Raw genomic sequence first — 23,288 nt, 5'->3', positions numbered from 1 at the left:
CTGGTGGCTTGTTTCGAATGAGCAGCGCCCTCTCTGCTTTGCACAGGAGGATTGCTGAGTGCAAACAAGCTGGAGCTTGTTCCTTCACATCCTCCCATTCCTCTTGTTTTTAACTCACAAGCGGCAGGTGGCGAACAATTTTGGTTGCTCCTGTATCCTCCATGGGGCCACGCGCTTCTGCTCTGCTGCCACGAGCTGCTGTGCCTGCCCACGTTGCTGCTGCAGCCTGGCAGAGGCATTGCTGAGCTGCCAGCCAGCTGCCCTGCCTAATGCGAGCTGACAGGCAGCCTCCACGCTCACAGAGCAGCTCCCGTGCCTGCTCTCCTTTTGCTTCTCACTTTATCGGCGGCGAACAAAGCCCTTTGGTCTCAGCCAGCAGCTGCTGGGAGCAGCCAAGCTGTCGGAGCCGAGGTTGGAGCTGGAACGAGGAGCGCCCCGTGGCTTCCAAACACACACCCCGGGACCAGCCCGGCTTTCCGCAGAGAATTCCCGCTGTCGGATTCCTCTTCGGCTGCCACTAACCACAGCCTCGTGGCCGTCTGCTGGGCCCGGGCTGCTGAGGTTAGCTTCCCAAAATCTCGGAGCCTTCGGGAAGGCACGCGGGGGAAGGCTTTTCCCCTGGCACCGTTCCAGTTAGCTAGAAAAAAAAAAAAAAATCCCTCTGCCCCCCCTCCCCGTGCTTCGCTCAGCGCCGTGGGGCAGGGGCTGGCTTCCAGCTGGCGAGGGCTGCGCCGAGAGCTCATCTCCTCCTGGTCGGCGGCTTTGGGAGAAGCTGGGCTGAACTGCCTTCAGCCTGAACTTCGGAGCCTCCTTGCCTGGAAGGCAGGAAGCAGCCGGGGCAGATGAAAGGAAAGCAGAGCCAGCAGGGGAGGGAGGCGGTTCAAAGGCACGACCCCCGGGCTGTTGCTGCTTCCACTCCACCACGGGCTGGTGAGGAGCTCAGGGTGTGCGTCTGGGTGCTTGGAAGAGAAGCCCTCATCTGTAGGGTCCTTCCAGGCAGCGCAGAGCAGAGGTGGGAGGTTAAAGGGGAAAATTGGAGGGTTTGGATAGGGGCTGGTGCTGCTGGGAGGGGGCACGGTCAGGGCAGGGCTCGCAGAGGGACGGAGGTGCCGGGGTCCCTGCCAGCTGCCCCCCCTCCTGCTCACTCTGACCCAGCTGGATATTGCCCCTGCTGCCTGAGAGTGGAGGATTGGGGTTGCTTTGGGTTCCCTGGCACACATGAGCCCAGCTGCAGCCCATCATTTCTCGTTGCCCATGTCGTTTACTGTAAGAGGAGCTGGGTTTTCGCTGCGGTCTCCCCGCTGGTACAAACCCTTGGCGTTTGAGGCTGGCAGTTGGACGGGATCAATCCCACTAATCACAGAGCTGCTTAGCTAGGAGCCGACGTGAGATGTTAACAGCACACACACACACAAACACATGTTCTGAGCGCTTTTATTCTGGAAAGCTGCGGTTGTTGTGCTTGGCAGCGGGGAAAAAGGCACGCAGAGGGTTCCTTTCTCTCTCTCTCTCTCTCCCCCCCCTCTATCTTTCACTGTCTCGGCCGTTCCCTGCCTCCGAACGCAGGGCTGAGATCTCATTACCTTTCGTTAATATCCGTGGCAGATAGCAGTGGGGCTGTGAGGGATTGCCTGGGTCGGGGAGAGGAGGGGGGCGGAGGAGAAATGAAGCGCAGGGCCGGGAGAGCGAGCGCACGCCGCCAAACCGCCCCGATAGAGCCCGAGATTCGGCAGGATTTCAGGTGACACTCGTGCAAGGGAAGAAAAATGAGAATGTCCGTGGCAGCGGATGAAATGGATCTGGGGCTGCAGCCGGGGGGATCAGGGGAGATAAATGGAATGACAAATGCATCTCTCCGCGGAGATAAATATGCAGCGCCTGCAAAAAAAATAAATATTTTAGAAAGGGAGGGCGAGAACAGGACGGGGCTGGCCGGCAGCAGCGCTTGGGGATGGTTCCTTTGTACCTGTTGGCGGGGCTGTCTGCAGAAAGGGGGCAAGGTGTTGGTTTTATCTCCCCTTTCTCGGAGTTGGCTGAGGGCTGGCAGGTGGAGAAAGGGAGGAGAGCAGCCCCTGCTGCCAGCTGATGGGGACGTTCTCCCCGCGTGGAGCAGGCAGGTGAAGGCTCCCTCGTGGTTAACCATTTTCTGCTGCCCCCTTGGGTCTCTTTTCCCCTAAATCAAAGTGTCTGGTACACCGGCAAGAAGGTCGCCCTGCAGAATTTGGAGAGCTGGTGGAAACCTAGCAGTGTGCTGAAATGGAAACCGGGGTCAATCCGCGCGCTCCCATCTCTCCTCCTCTTTGGAGCATCCTCTGCTGCCTCGCCACGGTGTCAGAGCCCTGTGAGAGCTGCTGAGAGAGAAAAAAAGCAAACCCCACAAAAACATGGTGTTGGCAGTGAGACAGTCCCATCGTCTGGGGGTACTGGAGTGTTTCCTGCGCCGAGGGAGGGCAGGGGCCAGCTCCCTGCGAGTAGGCTGGACCTGGCCCGTGCCCTTTTTGGGTTTGTGGTTTCCTGGCAGCCTGGCTCTCGTCCCAGCCGTTCCGCCGAAGCCCTTGGGTCTTAAAAGGAGGAATTATCGAGGCACATGCCTGTGGGGGTTGCTCCGTGCATTTTTCTGTGGTGCCTGCGTGGGTTTGTGCCCTCGAAAAATGGGAGGTTCCAGCCGGAGCTGGGCTGGCAGGCAGGCGCTAAGCAAACTTCACCCCGTGTGACTCTGCACATGGCCCCCTGGCCTGACCCACGGCCCTACAGCTCTGCCAGCCCCCAGTTTTCCCACTGAGCCGTGCAAAGACCTCCAGTCCCAGCCCACAGACGATCCTTTGTGCACTCCTTTCTCAATCTCTGCCTCCCAGCCTCACCTATTGGGATTCCCACCCCAATATCCGCCGCTGTGCTGCTCCAGCCCCAGCAGTGCATCCTTTCAGAAAGAGCTCGAGTTAAAGGGTGCAGAGCTGTTCCTAAGCAAGCCCCACAGCTGGATTGGGTGCAGATATCTGTATCTCTGCATCCTCCCAGCCCAGGCTGGCAGGATTCTGCTCCGTGGTGCGAATGGAAGGGAGCAGGCACCCCCGTGCTGTCCCTCACCGAGGGTGGGAGATGTTTTTTGTTTTTTTTGCTGATGGGGTCTGTGCATGGAAACTCTAACGTGGCTTTCCTTCTTCTTCTTCCCCCTCCTCCCAGCTAAAATCTTTCCTGAAGGAGTGCAAGATCGCCAACTACTGCAAGCCTATCCGGCAGCTGCTGGAGAAAGTGCAGGAAAATTCTGCCTACATCGCCAGCAGGCGTCAGAAAGCTACCTTCGGGGTGGCCAGCAGGGAGTCTGTGGTGAGTCTGCTGCTTCGATTTGGGCTTCCTGGAAAGACAGGCAGGCTCCGGCTGCCGGGGCCGAGCGGGTGGCAGGGGGAGGAGGGAGGACAAGCTCCTGGAAACGGGGCCGTGGGGTGCGGCAGGCGCTCGCAAACAACCCGGCTGGGCAGGGCCCCGCAGCCAAGAACCTCATGGAAAACACAGGCCATAAATTACACCCTGCTCTTACTCACCACACACGCACGTATGGAAGCGCCTCACTTCGCTGGGGCACATCCTCTGCTGGGGAATTTCGGGCTTCTCATCACCCCGCTGCTGGTACACCGGTGCCAGCTCATGCCTTAAGGTGAAGGGGGGGGATTTCACCTCCTCTATCACCGTGTTGTTTCCTCCTGGTCTGTGGAGACACCTCTCCAGCAGCTGAATCTGACTGATACAGTTCAGAATCCTGAGCCAAAGCTTTTTCCATTTTCCTGGTCTCTTGTGGAGGCAGAACTGGAGACCAACTAAAGGTACGAGCCCAAAGAATTGTGATCAGGCACCCTGGGCACCGCAGCTGGGCACCAGGAGAGATGCTGGTGTGTCCTGCTGTCTGCAATCCAAGCACCACCCTGCAGAGGAAATGCTGAGCACATTCAGTGCCTGGAAAAGATGCAGTGGTGCTGGGTGGCTCATAGGGCCCGTGGAGGTGTTGGGCTGCATCTCAGGGCAGTTTTGCCTCAGTGATGAGCTGAAGGAGAGCAGCAGGGGTAATGGTCAGCGCTTCTTATTTTAGGAAATGAACTGCACGGGTAGAAAACAGGATATTTGGAGGGTGAGGTAGTAAATAGATGGCCATCTGGCTAATAGAACGAGATGCTGTCTTCCTGGAAAAAACCTGTCGTGGCTAGGGGTGTTCCCCTGGCTGGGAAGGGTCCGGAGGGAAGGCACCACGAAAGGAGCAGGCGGAGACGAGCTGCCTGTCGAGGCGTGCCAAGAGGTGCTGGTCTCCAGGGCCTCTCCGTAAGGAAGCTGCCGCAGCCAGCTGGATGCAGATGGAGGCACTGGAAGCTGCTGGTTTCAGCTCGAAGCAGGGACCTGTTCAAACGCTCCAGAAGCAGCTGCCTGGGCTTAATTCCGTTGTGCTGTTCTCTGCCGGCCTGGGGTAGGAGGGGAACCTTCTGTTGCTCTTTTTTTTTTGCCTCCAAGGGGATCGTGCTCCTGTCCTGCTCCCCTCCTGCCTTACCAGACACACCAGTGATTCCTCACCCCTGGTAGGAAGTTCCTTGGCATGTGCACAGCTGCAGAGGCCGCCTTCCTCCTCGCTTCCCCTGCTCCAGGAGTCAGCTTGCTCTGAGCTACGCCCTCCCGGGGATGGAGAGCCCGTTCAGCATCCCTGCTCACAGCTTTTTTTTTCACTTTGCTTTGATTCCTCCTTCTTTGGGACCTGCTGACCTGCTCAGCTCCGAGGTATCTGCAAGGCAGGCCCTATGCAAACGAAGCCAAAGGGAAGCCTCGCTAACGAAGCTCTGTTTGCTTTTCCTTTGGGACGGGGAGCTTTGCATTTAGCCGGCGCAGCAACCTCTGCAGGTGAGCTGTGTGCGCACGCCTCCGCCTGAGAGTCAGCGGTGAGTCGGATAATTCCTTGCCCAGCAGGAGAGAGGAGGAATTATCTGTGTCTGGGAGGTAATTGAGGGGATCAAAGTGCAGGAACTGCAGGAAAATCACCCTTGGAAATCCTGGCACACGGGTGCCTGGGCACAGCGCTGCTCTTCTGGGATGAAGGGGTTGACAGTGCTGGTTTTGAAGAGGCTGAGTAGTCCTGGGTTCTGGAAACGCCGCTCGGGCTCGGGCTGCTTTGCCAGAGGAATTAGGCTTCCCGTCTGGAGCGCAGTGGTTGGGGTTGTGTTGTTGTTCTGTAGCTTCTGCGGGCAGACAGCGCCGTGACCACCCACCCGCTCCGCAGAGGTAGAGGTTTCAGCCCCCAGGGCTCCCTGGAACGATGGGCTGGGGAGGATCGTTGGCTGAAAAGAAAAAACGGGTTTCCAACAACCCTGCCACTGTCTGCTTTTCCCAGCAGCTCTGGCAGCAGCCCCTTTTTTTAAGAACCGAGCCATCATTTTAACATCTTGCTGCCCGCACAGCTCCTAGCTGATGCTGGTGCACCTGCAGGAGCGCCGCAGGTAAGGTTGGGGCAGCTTTGGGGAAACAAAAGCTCTATTTTGCCCAGCCTGTTTGGGGACAGGTTCTCTTCCTGCCCTTTAAAAGGTGCTTCTTCCTGCATTTGAGCCCAGCCCAGGGAGGGAATGAGCTGATGGCAGGCATTGCCTCGTTGCTGTAGGATTCCCAAATTTGCATCCATCCCCATCCCAGTGACCTTTTCCATTTGCACAGCACCGGGGGCTTGATCCGTGCTGGGTGTCCCCTGGCAGCACGGTGATGCAGAGGCAGGAATAAAAGGAGAATTGCAAACAGTTGAGGTGGGTACGACAGCATCCACTCTTACAATCCCCATTGAGGCGTGCCGATTAGAAAAATGGGATTGTTTTATTTTTATTTTTTCATCTCTGGATTCCGACACTCTTTAAACCCGAAAGAGCCGCATCAGAGCGACCAGACCTTTGCCTCCCCCAAGAAGAGCCTTTCTCGGAAGCCCTCCGCCCCGAGCAGCATCAACAAATTGCCTGCCTGCAGCTGGCAGCCTGATGGGAGCCTGATCCACGAAGGGGGTGACTCCGTGCTCCTCAGGAATTACTCCTCGTGGGCCAGAGCTCCAGGAGAGCCGCGCTGTCTGCCGCCTGGCGTCTCCTCCAGCCGGCGCTGCCGGAGCCAGAGGTCCATCAGCCCCGCTGCCAGCCCGCCGGGGGGAGGCTGGGGAGCAGCCACGGGCTCCGGTGCAGAGCTTGGAGCCGTGTTACAAACGCTCCCAAGGGATCTGTGGGTCTGGGACCCGGGGAATTACCAGCCGGGGGCCGTTTTGGCTGGCTGCGCTCTCGCGACGCGCCTGGTGCCGGCTGCGGAGGCCACAGATCATCTCCACTTCCCTCCCGGTGCCGGGCCAGAGCAAGAGCTGATGTAGGGTGATGGATTTCACCGCCTCACGCTGCTGCTTTCCCTTGCTCCTTTTGCCTGTTAAATTCCTATTTCCATGTCATGGCTGGGCTTGATAAAATTGTCTTTGTCCTGTGGGATAGCACAAAGGCCCCGGGCACTGCGGCAATCCAGGTAACAGCCATGGTTCTCTGCGGGTTGGAAGCGAAGGGACCCTGGCAGGTTAAAAACAACAGGCTGTAATCTGACGTTCTACCCCTCGCCCCTTCCAGCCAACAAAAAAAAAAACACCCTTCTAAGCATCTCATGTGCTTCCCACTATTCCCAGTGTTTTCGCCTCTGTGCTCCCCCTGCGGAAGCGGGCTCGGCGTTTTTCATGCGCTCTCCCAAGGCTGGGAGGAGGCCAAGCCCCCGCGGGGGAACGTTGGTTGCAAAAACAAACACTTGGCCACGGAGCAGGGGGAAGAGGCAAGCAGGCTCCCTTTGTATTTAGGTCTTGTAACTGCTTGCGTGAGGTTTTCCCGAATTAAAAAAAAAAAAATAAAAGAACTTAGCGGGCGATCAGATGTCTCCCTTGCAAGAGCAGGGGGCGGATTTTGTCCTGAGAGATCCTCCGATGAATCCGTGTGATCCCTGCCTGCAGCTTCGAGCCAAATTTCGTTACCTTCTCAGCAGGCTGCGTTGTCTGCCCTGGCTGCTGTAGCGGTGTCCTCGCCCTGCAGCTGGAGAGGAGCGATCAGCAGAGGCTGGGGTAGGAGCAGCGGATCCCAGAAGGCACAGAGCTGATTTAGGAGAGCTGCCGTGAGCTCTCGGCACCTCTGAGAACCAGGCCTGTGCCACAAGAGGAGAGCAGGGAGCTGGGAGCCCACATTTGGGGCTGACATGCCCAGAAACCTCGGTGGTCCTCCAGGGGACCTCGCGGGGGTTGTCACTCACTGACACCACTCCTGACTCGGGGGTTGCTCGAGTGTCTGCATCCACACTCGTCCTGCTCGTTTTTGGAGTCATCCTTGCCAGTTTTCTACCCAGCAGCTGCAAAAAGGTGCTTTAACTCCGCTCCCAACTCCCTGCATTTGCCAGGATGCTGCTGCAGAACAGCTTTGCCAACCTCCCTTACACCTTGCACCCCTTTCTCTCCGCAGGAGCAGTGGGAGAAGCAGGTCAAAGAGGAGGGGACGCCGCTGACCAAGTACTACACCCAGTGGAAGAAGCTGAGGGAGAAGGAGATCCAGCTGGAAATCACTGGCAAAGAAAGAGTAAGAAACACCAGACTGATCGCTGGAGAAATCAGGGAGGGGAAGATCCCAGATGAGTCCTGCTTGGCGTTTTATTCCCCCCACGGGGCTGGCCCTGCCATTTCCCACATCTCCTGCCCCAGGGAAGGTCCTGGCCACTCCTCAGGGCACGAGATGCAGAGGGGGAGGTGGGAGCTGTGCTTGCATTAGGAGCCTGAAGGAAAGGAAAGGAGAGGAAAGCTGTCTCGATGCTAATGCAATGAAAGTGGCTGAGCTGGGCTGCCCGGCCAGGGAGCAGGAAATAGATATAATTGGTGTCTCCAGCGTATGGTGGGGAACAATTAAAATAATCGATGGGACGTGAGCATGGCTGGCTCGGAGCCAAGCCCCGGAGCGTGCCACGAGACCCTAGAAATGCTCAGCACCCGGGCACCAGCCCCGAGATAAGGACAGGGGGAAGAAGAAATTCCCCCGGGGGGCAGAGGGAACAAAAGGAGCCTCTTGTTTTTGGTGCAAGCCTAGCAGGAGAAGGCAGCCTTTGCAGAAATGAAACCGCGTGCATGGGGCTGAGAGGCAGCAAGAAGTGGGAGTGGGGCTAACCTGGCCCCAAACTGGCCTTACTGGTGCGAGCCACGACTTTCCCAGTACCAAAGCAGCTGTCACAAGGGGCCAGGAGATGAGCTCTGGGTAGGCGAGCCCCCATCTCGTGCTAAAGGTGAGCTGGAGCAGCGTGGGGTTGCCAGGGCCAGCTAAAGGGAGAGCTCCCCTTGAAGGGGGGGTTGCTTTGGCGGAGTGAGGCTCAGGAGGATGACTTGGGAAACCAGGGGAAGTTTGAGGGCAGGGCCAGGGACTTGTTCTCCCCTGGAGGAAGCGGGCTGAACAGATAAAGCGTGGAGAGAGATTTCGGAGTTGGCTTTCAGAAAGCTCTGAGGCTGCCTGACATCTCGGCGTGCTGAATGGGGCTGTTGTCTCTCTCGGTGGGGGCTGCTAGCTTAATGATGCAGCATTGTGAGCCCCAGCAGGAGAGTGAACACCATGAGGCCCATTAGGGCTGGGAAAATCCATGTCCCATTAGCAGCCATTGGGGGGAAAAATAATAACAGGGAAAAAAAAAAAAAAAAGAAAAAAAAAAGAGAAAAAAATCAGCCTGGCTCTCAGCTGCTCCGAGCTGCAGCTCGCCTTATATAACAACGCTGACCCCGTCTGCCCGTTCCCTTTGCTTTTCCCAAAGGTTTTTAATGGGATGCAGACTAATCGGCTTCGTGAGACTCGGTCTGCAGCGACCTTCTAGCTGGGGATTAAAAGACTGGCCCCCAAATTACCTAATTACTGCCCCTGCGTGATGAACACGGGCTGGATCTGCGGGCGCAGGCTCGGGGCAGGTCCTCGTTCCCCTGCTTTGTGGTCGCTGTGCAGCTGGGAGGGATTTCTGCTGCCTGCGTGTTGGTCCTGAGGGCACTCCTAGGGACACTCAGAAGGTCTTGCAGAAGGAGAACGAGCCCCTGAATGATTTTTGCATTTATTTTTGGAGCTGCTGAGGAGCGATAGCTGCCACGCAAGGGCTGCAGCCAGCGTGGATCTTGGCAGGGAGCACCCAAAGGTGCTGCCCGTGGCTGCCAGCATCAGGGCAGCGCGGTGATTCCGTGTCCCCAGCACCCACAGGTTGCTTTCTCCCTTCACATATCCTCCCAGCACCCAGGTCTCTGCAGGGTCAGCAGAAGGAGAAGTCTGGTAGCAGAAAAAAGCAGGTGGGATGGTGATTTCAAACCAGGAGCCTGCTTTGCTCCCCTCTCCCCTTCTCCAGCCAGCCTCTGGCTCTCCGTCGTGGTGCTGCAAGCTCTCAGCTCCTGGAATCAATACTGCCCAGCTGGGGACCGTAACCACAAACCAGGTTGGGAGAAACTGCTGGAGCTGTCTGCAGGAACAAACACTGTGCCTCTTGCACCCTCCCAAATGCTGCATCTCCCACCATGGGAGGGGTGAAGCAGTGGCCGTGGTCGGAGAGGAGAGCGTCGAGGGGTGGGAGAGAGCAAATGAGTTATTAGTCGCAGGGCGAATGTTTCCAAGCAAGCTAATGTGTGCTAATGCATGAGTGCTTCCCAGGAGGTGTGCAGCCAGGCACAGGCAGCGGGCAGCTGATGTTCAGAGAGCACTTGGGATTTAATTTGCATTCTGATTATCTTCGCCCTGCTGGCCCGAGCCCTGGCGAGTAAATCCTCCCCCTAATCCCCCTCCGGAGAGGTGTAAAGAGCAGCGAGGTGGTGTCAATTGCAAGTACTTAATGGCATTGATATTGGCTGGGGCTGCAGCAGCAAGGCTTGGCCCATTGATCTCCAGAAGGGCTAGCAACAGGGCAAGACATGGCAGGGACAGACCTAAAGCACCTTTTCTGAAATTTAGGGCCAAGAAAACAGCTTGCGAGAGCTGCCACGGCTTTGGGCACTGCTGGAAAGTTTCTTCTTCAGAGGTATCCCTCCCTGTGTCCCTGGCTGGCAGCAGGCAGACCCAACAGGCAGGGCAAAGCCAAGTTCCTGCGTTTCAGCTCAGCATTTTGTGTGTAAAAAGTACAAATTAAGGTCGTGCTTAACGTTGATTTGGTGTTTTCTTTGTCTTTTTCCCAGCTTGAAGACTTGAACTTCCCCGAAATTAAGCGTAAGAAGCAAGAGGAAAGGAAGGAGGAAGACAAGAAGGAATTCAAGGAGCTCTTCGAGCTGGACACTGACTCTGATGAGGAGAGCACTGGGATTGCTGTAAAAGGTAGGGCTGCAGGGCTGGGCACGCCTCTCCTCGCCTCTCCTCGCCAGGTTTTGCTGCCCTGAGGGAGATGCATGTTCATTTCAAAGGGGGAGTGACATGGAGAGGGAGCACAGCACGCTGGTGGCTTTTCAGAGTGACAGAAGACAGCTGGGAGGCTTTCCTCCTCCTCTCCCTCTCCCACGTTGTCACCCCAGCTCATTTTAAACCCTTGGCTTCTGCCTTAGTCCTTTTTTTTCCACGCCTGACCCAAAGCCTCGGAGAACATAGGAGCGTTTGCTGCCTTTTTTGCACGCTGGGCGGAGATGCAGAAATCCAACTTTTGTTCCCCACGTGGAAAAGAGGAGCAAAAACGTTTTTCTACCTGGCAGCGGGCTTGATTTTCACTGCAAAACAGCAGCTAGCCCAGGGGCTGGTTACCAGAACAAGAACCTTTGATGGAAGAACGGTTTCCCTCTCTCTGCATGCACTTGGGATGAATTTATTTTCTAGCAGGTGACACTGGAAGTGTTCTTGGTGAGACAAGAAAGTCTGGAGCCTCTGGAGAAAATGGTGCCACTCGCTGGCTCTGACCACGAGGGGGCCATAGTAAATTGTGGAACCTGCCTAAAAAGTTCCCCACATGGCTCAAGGAAAGTTTGGCACAGAACCAATGCCCCCCTCACAGCTTTCTGTGCTGCAGGAGGAAGAAATGGTCGGAAAATGCGCGTTGAGGTAGAAGTTGGTGGGTTTTTGTAGGTGTCCCAGCAAGGAACGGGCAAGATACTGAGGGATCGGCGTGGCAGCAGGGCGGTTTGCTGAGATAGATCCCTGGGATCTGGAGAGGTTGGGAAAAGAGCCCGCATCTGGGGAGAAGCACACGATGAGCTCTTGTTCCTGCTCCTCGTGGGGTGCCGGGGATGGCTGCAGAGGGAAGGCAGTGGGGGCAGTGCTTGGGGTCGATGTCTGCGTTCGTTAGGTGTCGGCGTGCCCCTCGTGAGCTGGGGCAGGTTTCTTCGTGTGTTAATATCGTTTAAAATCACTTACAGCAATTTCAGGCTGGGCTGCTGGGGGCCGGGGGTGTGGAAGGAGAGGTCAGGCGTTTCCATTTGCCAACAGGCAAAATTCCTGCTGCGTGCCCTCGGCCAGAGGATCTGGAGGGAGAGGGGAGCTCAGGAGCACCCCAAACATCACCTCAATGTGCTCCTGCCTCCCACAGCGAAACCCTTTGACTTCTGCCCTGGGAATTTAGGGGGAGAGGCAGCAGGATCCCAGCTTGGTGGAGGGGCACAGGAGGCTGCAGCTCACTAAATCCCCTCGTAGCCACCTCTGCCTTTGGGAACATCCCAGCACCGCTCCCTGCCCACCCCTGCTTCCTCCCCGTGCTCGGGGTGATGGATGAGTGCGTTCCCCTCTCCGGAGCTGCTCAGGTGCCCATCAATAAGCATCCAGCAGCGCTGCCAGCCGGCTCCCGGGGGGCTCCCTGCACGAGCCACGGCTTCAGCTGCCCCGGGGGGCCGGGGCGCTGACGGATCGGTGGCAGCACGGCACTGGCAGGGAGCTTATTGATGGCTCCGCACCCGGCTCAGCGAGCAGCACGGGTCAGCTGGGGCAAAAAAGCCTGGCAGAACGGGCTGAGATGTGAGCAAGCAGCTGCCTGGGCAGGTCGGGAGGCAGGGCAGGCAAACCGGGCTTAGCTCGAGGTGCTGCTCCCCGGGGATGCGTTTCAGCATCTCTTGGTGCTGATTTGCGTGGTGAAATCCCCGTGCAGAGGAAGGGGAGAGCCTCTGAAGTGCTGGGCATCCTTCTCTGGGCGCCAGTGTGAGGCCAAAAGGCTCGTGGGGAGATGTGGCAGGAGGAATCGAGTGGTGAGCTTCCCCTTCAGCACGTGTTGGGGTGGTGACGCCCTGTGCTGCCCTTGATTTTCTGTTTACGCTGTAAAAACTCTTGCAGGGAAATCCAAAGCCAAAGCAGCGTCGGATGACGACAGCTCCGAAGCAAGCAGCAAGGACTATGGTGAGGACGATGACGACGAGGAGGGAGAGTACGAGGTGGAGGAGGACGAGGAAGATTTGGAAGACGACGGCAACTCCGACGGTGAGTAGTGCTCCTAGGAAAAGGGGAAGGGACGTTCCTGACAGCACCAGGAGCCCGAGGCTCCTTTTGCATCCTACAAAGGAGCCACATCCCCTGTCCCTGTGAGCTGCGGGGAGGCAGGAGGGATCCCTGCACGCACACGGGGAGCCCTGCCAGCTCCGAGCGGAGAGCGAAGGGGTTAAGGGCTGCGCAGCCACCAGTCCCTTTCATCTCCTGGCAGGGGCCTCCTGCAGAGAGGCTCAAACAGACTCGGTGAGTACAGCCCAGCCCGGCAGGGCACAGAAACCTCGCTTCAAGGCTCTCCGCAGGCGAGGTGTGGAGGCTGCGCTCCTCCTCGGGGCTAACGCTGTGCCACGGGGGAGGCTGGAAGCTTTGGTGCAGCTGTGCCAGCCCCTCCTGGCCCTCGCACGGAGCCGCAGCCACCTCGTGAGCCCGCCTGCACCCCGGCTGGGCTCGCTCCTGCCTGCCTCTGCCAAGTCACTGCCACGCGAGCAGACGGGAGCTGGGCCTGCCAGGGCTCCTCTGCCTGCTCTGCTGTTCCTTTGCTATTTTTTTTTCATCCTTTTTTTCTTTTTTTGCCATTGCTTAGGCCTGGGATTTATAGGACCAAGCCTCTGCGCCCCTGCCTGCCTTTGGGTGTGATGCGCGGCTGCGGGGAACAGCCACAAAAAGCTCCCGGGGTGGTTTCTTTTAACCAGTTTGGGGAGCAGAAGGGGGAAAGAGGCCAAGCGAGAGCAAAACCCAACTGATTCAGCGTGGCAGATGGCTGTGGCTTGGCACTCACAGCCCAGCCACCTCGCCTGGAATAGACGAGGGCTCAGTGCGTGTTCTGGCAGCGCTGGCAAGGAGGACGAGGCAGCCTTGCTCCTCCCTGCCCACCTCTGTACGCAGGCACACGTAGGGAAAATCACCTTGTTTTGGGGTCTGGGAGACCTGGTGCTTTAGTGGGGTTTTCAGCGTGAGCATCCAGCCCGGTGTGGGCAGCCAGAGGTGGCTTTGTGTCCTTTTTGGAGCAGGGGATGCACGGAAAGAAGCTCCCAGGGGCTGGTGCTGAGCCTGCACGCTGCTGGGAGCCTTGCGGCTGTCACAGCTCCTTTCTGGCAGCTCCTCACCCCCCCAAGAGGGGTCTCCGTGAGGGGAAGGCTGCTGAGAGGGCTGGGGGCACTGCCTGCCTCATCCCCTCCCTCGTGCCTGGGGCACCGTTACCTCTCCCCCCTCCCCAGAGCCTGCGCTGCGCCCTGCGGCGCTCACCTACCGCTCTCGGGGAGCTGCAGCGCTGCCAATAAATTAACGAGTCTCTGGGCTTAATTAGCGACGAGTTGCCTCCACCTGCCCCCCAGTAAAGCAGGATTTACACCTCTTTCTCTCTCTCTCTCCCTCTCTTCCCACCCGCAGAGGACGACAGCACCGAGGCCCCGCGGAAGCAGAGGAGAGGCCCCCAGGGGCTGTCGCGGGCTGACCTGGAGCAGCTGGCGCAAGGCGGTGAGGACGTTGTGGAGGACCTGGCGTTCTCCGATGAGGACTGAGCACCTCCGGGCCCTTACAGCCCCGCCGGACCTTCCCCAGCCTCCAGCACCTCCAGCTGGGCTCCAGGAGGTGGTAAGGAGGGGGGGGACCCATCCCCAGGTGCCACCGAGGACTGTTACGGTGACACGGCGCAGCAGCCGCTTGGACTTCTCAAGCTTTTTCTACAGACTCTATATATTTTTGGTAACGTTTTTTTTTTGGGGCACTTCAAAGCCAGTAAAACTGCTCGGCGTAGGTAATAAAAAGCCCTCATTAAAATCTGGTTTAAATAACGTAGGCTCCCATTTCAGCTTCTGCTGGCCAGGGGAAGGAGCAGCCCCTTTGTCTGAGGGGCCTCCTGCCCGTCCAGCCTCCCCGTTTTGCTCCGGGCTTTCTCCCCAAACCCTCTCTTTAGCCAGGGGTCCTCAAGGAGTGCGCAGAGTGTTTGGAGCTTTGTGTCCTCGCTGCAAAGGGAAAGCTTTTATCGGGGACAGCCGAGGCAGCTCAGCCAGATGCCCAGGCTGTAAGGATGCTGAGTGTGTGGGAACCTGAAATAACCAGCCCTGGGGTGTGGGAGCAGGGTGGAGTAAGGAGGCCAAGGTAATAATGTAGGAAATACGCTTTTCACATCAGAAAAATTGTAGGATTTGCCCAGGATTTGTTGGCTAGACCCCAGATCCATGTGCTTGGTGAGCCAAGGGGCACTCAGGGTGCTCCTGTGCGCTGTGACAGTCCTGGTGTCACCCGTGGTGGCACCGGGAACGTGCCCGGCTGCTGGCTGTGAGCCCTGCAAGCCCTCCCTAAAAAACAGGTTTAAGTATTCTCAGAGTGATCTGACAAAAAAAAAAACACTCCTGAAAATTAACCATGCCTTTCAAGGGTATTTTTTTTTTTTCTTCATGCAGATTTCTTGGAAAGGAAGAGAGAGAGGCAGGGCTGAATGTTATCTTTATTCCTCTCTGTCCCCGTTCGGTGTCAGCACCGGGGTGGCCAAGCTGCCTGCACGGGCTTGTTCATCACTGCCTGCTGCTCTGCCTACGTGTTCCCCTCCAGGCACACCGCAAGAAGACGAGCTGTTTTCTTTAAAACATTTAAAAATCTGTATTTTTAAGGGCTGTTTTCATGGAGCAGAACTAACCACAGCTCAGAAACGTTCCCTTACTGCAGCCAAAAAGGACCAGTCAAGCCACGTGTCGCGCAGCCCGGCTGCTGTGCTCCCTCTCGCCCCATCCCTGAGCGACACCCACACCAAGCTGTAATTCTGCTCTTCCTGCCCTGCACCCCGTGCTGCTCCTCTCCTGCTTCCAACCATCCTTGCTGTGCAGGTAACGGGTAAATCACTGCTGCAGGAGGGCTGTGGGGGAACTGGGTCTGTGTCCTTCAAAGTTCATTACGTTTTTTTGGAGCTTAGGGGGTAGAAAGGGCGCTGTGGTTTCTTTCTTCCCGCAGCTGTAGTTAAAATAATTATTAGTTCTGTCCCTAAACATGCGCCCAGATACCCTTTGGCCCCTAAGGAGGAGGGAGTATCCTCAGAAATCAATAATTTATTATTATTTATTTATTATTTAGAGAGCCCTGAGGGGGCTGAGCACCTGCTGCTTTAGCAGGGGTCGGGATTGCTCCAGACTGAGGGGCCAGGCTGGTAACGCAGCTGCTGTCCCCAGGCGGTGACAGCTGGGATGTGGCTGCAGGGACGAGGCTTGCAGGGCCCTAACTACAAGAAAAAGGTTGAACTTACCTTCTCTTCCAAAAGAAAGGGGCTGTTCCTGCCTCCTTTCCCTTAACTTTGCTGGGCAAGGAGGTTTTTTGCCATTTAACACCGGGTTCCCACCACCAGCAGCATGCACAGGATGAAAGAGGCTTCGTGGGTAAAGGACCCATCCACGAGGGGCTCAGGAAGCCAGGTACCATTTGTAAATTAAGTGTTTTTCTTTTTTATTTAAACTGATTGCTGGAAAGCATTTTTATCGTGATGTGATGGATAATGACAATTTTTTTTTTTTAATTATTTTACAATATAAAGAAGCTAATGTACCACCAAGCTATTTTTGTAAGAAAAAACGGCAGCACGTGCAACGTTTAAACAAAAAAAAAAAAAGAGGGGAGAGAGAGAGAGAGAAAAGTACCACATGTGATTGTTGCTCACAACTGTACAAGTCACAGGAGGTCACCCCCAGGAGTTTCCGTCTCGTTCACAGTAGTAAAAACTCTGCCCCTTGTTTTTTTTTTAGCCTGACCCCCCCCCAGCATCCCTCCCCCTCCTCTGGGAACGCACAGGTATCCGTCTCATGGTCCACAGCAGGCCAGAATGTGCAACTACATCCACCTCTGTAACAAGGCTTTAAAAGGAACAAAAACCAACCCTACAAACGAACAAAAATAATAATAACCCAAACGTAGAAATGAGTCCGTAGGACACGCGACAAGAGGGAGAGGGCCACGCTGGAGTGAGGCCTGTGACCCTTCGTCCCAAATCAGCACACACACTCCTTTTTTTTTTTCTTCTTTAAAACAAAACAAGGGGAAAAAAACAAAAAAAGCAGCTCTGTGGGGCTGGAGCAGAGTCCTCCTGGGTGTGTGCTGCAAGGAAAAGGCGCCGGGGAGAGGGCAGCCCCCAGCCGAGGGGCCGCGCGCCGCCTGTGCCGTACCATCCACACTGAAGTAAACATGGACCGGAACTTGCCTTTTAGTTTTAAGTTTTTCTATTTTTTTTTCTTTTTTTTTTTTTTTTGTCTGTCTTTGGTATTGTTTTAAAAGTCGCTAGAGATGCATAGACACCTGAATGAGGAACTGAGGACAGTTTCCCGGGAGGAGGAGCTGCTTGGGAAGGCGCTCGCGTGCCGTTTCCGTGGGTTTCCTTTTCCCTCAGGGGTGCTGAGTACCGGTGGGAGGAGCAGTGCCCGGTCCCTGGCCCTGCTCCGAGTCACTGCCAGAAGTTGCTGCCAGCCGTGTGGCTCTGAAGGCAAAGAGGAGCTTTTTTTTCCTCCCCGCTCCCAGCTCTCCATCAGCCTGGGGAGCGCGAAGGGGCGTGGAAGGGAAGGGCACCGCCGCCGTCCTCCACCATCATCTTCCTCTTCACTCGTCTTGCCTCGAAAAACATCTTTGGATAGTTTTCTTTCCTTCCCTTTATACAGTTTTTAAAACTTCCGTGAGTTTTTTTTTAAACAAAAAGCAAATGCATCCAAAAAAAAACAAACAACCAAACCTTAAAACCCTCCCTTCCTCGCTCCCGTGTCTGGCGCCGAGGGAGGCTCTCCTGCTCTCGCGCCGCCTTCCCTTGGGTTTCCCCCAGCCGAAGCTCAGTTCCAGCAGCAGCCCCGAGCCGGCCGGCGGTTAGGAGGGAGGTTTCGTGGTGTCGTTGAGCCCGGCGAGGATGGCGGGGTTGCCGTTCTCCTGCTTTGGTGAGATGCGGCTGGCCGAGGGCAGCCCGCTGCTGAAGGGCGAAGCCACGCTGCCCGTGGAGGACGGCCGCAGGTCGGCGGGGGGCAGGTCCCGCTCCGGGGGCCTCAAACCAGGGGGCTGCAGAGGGAAAGCCATGGGGAAGCCGGCCATGTACAGCACTCGGCCCACTCTCTTGGCCACCTAGGGAAAAAAACAGAAAGTGAACGCAGGGGTTAAAGGGCTGAGCCTGTGCGCAACCCGGCTCGGAAAGCCCCAGCCCCAGGGGCTGCGCGGTCCTGCAGCGCCCCAGGGGCTGAAACCTGAAGGGACCCAAATCCGGGGAAGTGACACCATTTAAATGAAGAGCTGCTGTTCCTGCTGCACCAAAACCCCCTTGGTGCATTGCTGGAGAAGATCCGGGAAGATTTCTTCCCCCTCTCCCTTTTCCTAAAGGGCTCTGTTGCGCCAGCGCGCTCCCTCTAGTGCCGGGCGCTTTGGGGCATGGCTCACAAAGAGCATGGCCCCAAAGTGCAGCTGGAGCTGGAGCCCTGCTCACATCTCGCAGGCTAAAGCTGTGCTGGGATGGGCAGTGCAAGAATCCCTCCTGCAACGTGTCCTGCCTGTGTCCCACGCTGATGGCCTCGCTGTGCTCCAGGCTGAAAGCAAGCCCGAAACCCCAACGCTGACCCAAATCCAGCCCCTGAAATGCTCAGGGCTCAGAAAGGGGCTGTGGAAACCTGGAGCCTGTGCTAGGTAAGGCTGCACAGCCACGTGTGACCGTGCTCTGCATGGCCCCGGGTGAAACCTGGCAGTGGGATGCATCCATCCCCGTGCACCCTGCTGCACCAGGCTTTGGGGTCACCTCCTGGGCAGCTGCCTCCAGTACGGGGTGCAGCGAGCTGGCAACACCTGCCTCATCCCATCCCATTTACAGGCACCTCCGATTCACCAGAAAGCTTCTGCCAGCCCCAAAGTGCTAGAAAGCCACAGGCCAGCACCCGCTGAACATTTTTGAAGAGCAGGAATTGCTCTAATGGCAAGAGGGGGAAAAAAAAAAAAAACAATCTGGCTACAGGGTGGCTTCTGTTAGCAGCGCAGGAAGCTGTAAGCCTGCAGCCTCTCCCTGCTGCAGCTCCGGAGAAAACCCTCCTGCAGCAGCTCTTGCCTCCCAGTGAGGGCCAAAGGCCTCACAACTTTCCAGCACCTACACAGCTGGTTCACATTTAGGCTTAAACAAAAACACCGGCTTGTGCTCCAACCAGACAACCGGGGCATTATGCAGTGAGCAACATCAGGGCTCTGCTCCCCCACTTACCCCCCCCCAGCCCCTGCCTTATTAGAGAACTTTAAACACTATTGATTAAATCGAAGCAGGGTTTTTCGAGCTTCAGCCCCTATCTCATATTCCTCCCCCTACCACATCCACGCTCGGTATGTCTGCGAGCTATTTGGCATTCCCTGTTTTTTAAGAAACATACGAGTTTTATTTCCTACTGAATTGACCCACGGGGAACAATTGCCCACAGAACCTTTTTATTAGCCCCCTCGTAAACAGTGAGGGCTGTAGGGAAAGCCGTAAAGGCTCCCTCATTGTTTTAACATAACCTAACAAACGCACGGCTCCTGGATCAGGGCAGGGATGCTCCGTGTGCTGCCCGGTGGCACCCTGCAGCCCCGCCTGGTCCTGACGTGTGCTAGGGGCTGGTTGCTGGTTTTTGGATGGGTTTGGGGAAAACAAAACGCAGCTGGAGCAGAGCTGCTCGGCCAGCTTCGTGTCCAAGAGGAGCTGGAGGCAGCTGTAACGGGTCGCTGTGACCGCGAGCAAACCTCCACGGGCAGCTGGGAGCCAAGGCAGGAGAAAAAAAGGGGAAAAAAAAAAAGAAAAAAAAGGTGTTTTGGGGAGGATTGGCATTGCTTTAAAGAAATAGTGCTACAGGAGCAAAATGATCTGTTGAGGAGGAAATAAACAGGCAGCAGGTTTGTGCTAGCACGGCCGAGGAGGGGCAGAGCTTGATGTTACCGGGGAGGGAAAGCGCCCAGCAGCTGATGCTGAGCCTGCGAGACGCCTCGGGGCCTCGAGCTCCCCAAAAGGGAGCTGCCCAGAGCCATTGGGACACAAGGGAAAGGAGCAGCAGGAGGCCCTGCAGCCGGTCTAGAACAAAAACACATCTCCCGAAATGGCATCACCCGCTCGAGGCCCCGCAGACTATTTCAGGTGGAGCTGATTTGGCATCCTCTGCCTCCCCTGCCTGGCTGCAGCTGCTCTCCCTCGCCACAAGCACCTCGCCGGGGTCGATTTAGGCTCCCTCTGCATCCCCGTCCCCAGCTATTTGTGCGCTGTCTGCCCTGGAAGAGCTGCCTGACCGATGGATGAGCACACGCACCATTTCTGGAGCCCAGCACACGCGCTCCTGAAACCCAAATTAAATAACTGAACGATTATCACTCGGAAAATTACAGTCACTAAACCAGCTCCAGCTGGGGACAGCCTGACCGTGTGCCCCTTGGTACCGCCCGGCAGTGGGACTGCTCCTACCTGAGAGCGGATCTTCAGCGCGGGGCCGAGCTTCAGCCCCATGTTGTTCAGCAAGTGCTCTTCCGTCAGGAGGGGCAGGGTCTCACCATCGATCGCTTGCTCGCGGAATACCTGCGGGAAAACGGGGCCAGGCTCAGGGCTGAGGGGCAGAGATCCCTCACCACGGGCAGCGTTTACATCCTGAATCCACAGCCAGGAGCCAACACATAAACCCCAAAAAAAGGACAGACGACACCATACGAATCTAAATTGTTGACAAATCCTGCATCACACACCGTTTTTTTGTGGCTATTTGGAAAAAGCTGACCCGACAGCCCAACAGTATTGCAGTGAGGTTTGTGCAGGAGTTTTCCACCTAGTATGTGCTGCAGAGGTTAAGGGCTGGCTACGGGAGCTTACGGCCCCGGTCCTTGTAGGCACAGCAGGGCTGTGCTTGCACCAGGCTCCCCCGGGGGCTTGCTCCGGATGCCTGAGCTCCGTAGCGCGAGCAGAAGCTGCCAGCACTCGGGGGATGTCAGCTCTGGGCCTGTTTTGTTGTGCTTTTAGTATTTTTTTTAGCCCAACCACAGCGCCGCTCCGCAGCGTTTCGCAGCCCGGCTCATGCTGGAGGCTTGCCCAAACGAGCCGCCCGATGCTGCCGCCTCGCCGCGGGGGGGTTTCGCACAGCAGTGCCCTCACTGAGCAGCACGGCGAGGGGAGATTTTATTTTCCTCTAGAGGCTTCTTTCTCAGCAGCCCCTAGCCCAGAGCCATCCCTTCAGAGCGGCAGCTGAGCTGCTGTGAGCCTTTTTTTTATTTTATTGCTGGACTCCACCAGCAAAGCCGCCCATGACTGCAGCGTGTTTCTGCTCCTTGACCTCAGGAAACTTAATATACCCATTTCTTCTCCTCCCTGCGAAGCCAGCGTGGCCAGGAGCCAGCAGCCTCCCTTCGCTCGCCGCTAAAACCCGGTACAAAAAGCCTCCAAGTGAGAACAGCGTCGCCCTCGGGTGTCCCGCAGGTCCCGACCCACGGCGGGGATGAAGCCAAAGGTTGTCGGGGGCCGGGAGCAGCGACTTGGGGTTTTTCTGCTGAAACCTTCTTGTTTGCCTGAGCTCTACACGCACTGCATACCACCACGCTCTCGCTGGCTTTTCCTGGCAGCAGCAGCCTGCGGGCCGCTGCCAGACCTCCCCGGCAGCTGTGGCTTTGGAGACGGGAACAGGCGGCTCTGCGGCGCGCAGCCCCGGAGCTGGCGCTCCCCCGAACGCCGGCGTTTTCACATAGTAAAAAAACCTGCTAAGCGCCTAACCACGGCGCGGAACAACCCACCCCCTCACACCACGCACCCCCAGCAAAATGCACGGGAGCAGGGGCCCGCCAGGAGGCTGTTGAGAGCTGCTCCCGGTAGCGTGAAGCGTTTTGCTTTGTCTCGCCGAGCCATTGATTTCTCCCCGCTGGCGCACCGGGGGCTGGCACGCAAGGTGGAGCTGGATGGACGGATGAGCCTCCGGTGAGGTGGCTGCGGGAAGGATTTCTCCACGCTTCCCACCGGCTCCCAGGTGATTTCCCATCCTCTGTGCCCATCCCCGTGCCGTTGTGGGAACGCGGGCAAGGCGCAGCGCTGCGGTGCCGAGGGCACTCTGTTGGCACGGGCAGCAGCAAGCCTGGGTTGGGAGCCTCTCGCTTGGGCTCGTGTCCCTCCCAGCAAATAATCAGCACACGGGGACGTGCTGACCCCATCCCTCACTGTCCTCACCAGCAGCAGCCCCCGAGCTCCCCTCCATGGTGGACCCTCCTGCAAGCAGCCAGCCAGCCAAAACCTTGAGCCACAGGGAGCCCAAACCCCTCTCGTTCCTCCTAGGGAACATTTTGTGTGCTCCACCTCTCTGAGAAGCATTCCCTTTCCTAAAGCCTGGATGCACACACAGGTGTCTGCTCCAAAGCAGCCCTGGTTTACAGGTGGTGGTAACAAAGCACGCTGTGATGGGATTAACATCAGGGTTTAGGGGGCGAGGAAAGAGATTTGGGAGTGAAAGCACAGTTATCCCATCACCTGGGAGTTAAGGGGAGCTGTGGGGCAATTCCAGGCTCCCATAAAGAAAAGAAGAGGCTGTGTCCCAGCTTCCCCATCCCCTCGGGGCGAGCTGCTTGCACCTCTCCACAGGGCACATGCCAACATCAGCAGGACCTAAAGGGAACCTCGCGTAGAGCCCGATACGCACGCCGCAGCCCCAGCAGGAGCTGGGTGCTGAGCTTCCCCCTTCTCAAAACGACTCACAGGGGGCACAACTTCTGCCCAATGCACTGAAGAGGCAATGTTTTGTTGTTTTTTTTGGAGAAAGGTTTTTTTTTTTTTTTGGCAATCAGCTTCCAGCCAGCCGGGATGCCCAAGGAGAGCTTTGCCCTCCCTGGCTGCCAGTCAGGGAAGCTCCTCTTGGAGCAGCGTGTCCGGAAAGCCCAGCGCTGCTCCTTCCTCCCTCCTGAGATCCGTTCTCAGCCTCGGATGCGTCTCTGCTGAAAGGCAGGATTGTCCTCGGCACTGGCCCTTTGCCTCTCTATCTGCTGCTTTCTCTCCCCCCCCCTCCCAGCACACTGGACCCCCTTTACGAGGCCGTCCCAGACAGCTCAGGAATCTGCGCCCTCGCAGGCGGCGCGCTCTCAATGGGGCATTTATAATGGGCCCCGGCGGGTGCGGAAGCCAAAAACACGGGGTTGGGTTTTTGTACTGCACCTCGCGACCTCACACCGAGAGGCATCCTAGGATGAGCTTAAAAATCACCACCAGCAGCACTGCGATGCGTGAGCGTGGAGCTTACGGGGATGTTTGTGCCACCGGGCTCTGTCCCTGCTCTGCCCCACGGGCGCAGGAGGAGAGCTTGAAGCTCCCAACCTTGCCCTGCTCCCATCCACCCTTTTGCTTTTGGGGTCAGCACCAGCAGCAAGGATTTATTGTGCAATTCACAAGGTGAACGAGCTACAGGGAGCGCAGGGCTCCAGGCTGTCCACCCGTGGGGACGGAGGCCACGAGGAAAAAGAGGCAGGGCTGGGAGGCTGCTGGGGCTGGAGGCTGCTTTACCTGAGTGTACTCGGTGCAGCCGGAGAGGTTGGACACGAAGCTGCACACATCCTCCACTGTCCATTTGCTGATGTCTTCCAGCGCGGGGCTTTCCTCGCCATCCAGAAACAGACCTCCCATGGTGCCTGCAGCGTTCGGAGGCGAGGGGGGGGGGGGGGAAAAAGGGGGGGAAGGAGGGGAGGAGAAAGAAACATAAATCATTAAAATCCCACACGGACAACAAGCAGCCTCCAATCTGAATATTTTTCTCCAGCCGCACATTCATCTTTAATGACCTGTCAATTAAAGCACTGGGCAGGGTCAATTCGTAGGCCTCTTCCTCCTGGAGGTCCCCAGCTTGGAAAGGGGAGGGGGGGGGGGGATCAGGGGGAAGGAAAAATCCCAGCTAATGCATTTCATGTGCT

At 57.1% G+C, this 23,288-nt stretch overlaps 2 protein-coding genes across 3 annotated transcripts in view; one reads left to right on the top strand and one right to left on the bottom strand.

The window, feature by feature from the left end:
• The window catches only part of NOC2L (NOC2 like nucleolar associated transcriptional repressor), a 36,231-nt gene extending 19,122 nt beyond the window's left edge, over window positions 1–17,109 (top strand). The window contains exons 15-19 of the mRNA XM_027443365.3: window positions 3,184–3,327; window positions 7,482–7,595; window positions 10,196–10,331; window positions 12,261–12,404; window positions 13,800–17,109. Of these exons, the coding sequence (XP_027299166.3) occupies window positions 3,184–3,327; window positions 7,482–7,595; window positions 10,196–10,331; window positions 12,261–12,404; window positions 13,800–13,930 (669 nt within the window). The 3' untranslated portion in view covers window positions 13,931–17,109. The remainder of the gene's footprint in view (window positions 1–3,183; window positions 3,328–7,481; window positions 7,596–10,195; window positions 10,332–12,260; window positions 12,405–13,799) is intronic.
• Window positions 17,094–23,288, bottom strand: part of SAMD11 (sterile alpha motif domain containing 11) — a 200,034-nt gene continuing 193,839 nt past the window's right edge. For both annotated transcript variants that reach the window (XM_038166518.2, XM_072026846.1), the window contains 3 exons: window positions 22,885–23,009; window positions 19,828–19,938; window positions 17,094–17,492 (listed from right to left, as the gene is read on the bottom strand). In XM_038166518.2, coding sequence (XP_038022446.2) covers window positions 17,244–17,492; window positions 19,828–19,938; window positions 22,885–23,009 — 485 coding nt within the window. In that variant the 3' untranslated portion in view covers window positions 17,094–17,243. The remainder of the gene's footprint in view (window positions 17,493–19,827; window positions 19,939–22,884; window positions 23,010–23,288) is intronic.

The sequence above is a fragment of the Anas platyrhynchos genome, chromosome 22, assembly GCF_047663525.1.
Source record: "Anas platyrhynchos isolate ZD024472 breed Pekin duck chromosome 22, IASCAAS_PekinDuck_T2T, whole genome shotgun sequence".
In the NCBI taxonomy this organism is placed as follows: Eukaryota; Metazoa; Chordata; class Aves; order Anseriformes; family Anatidae; genus Anas; species Anas platyrhynchos.
The sequence above is the reverse complement of the archived record's forward strand: the minus strand, read 5'-3'. Positions and strand labels throughout refer to the sequence as shown.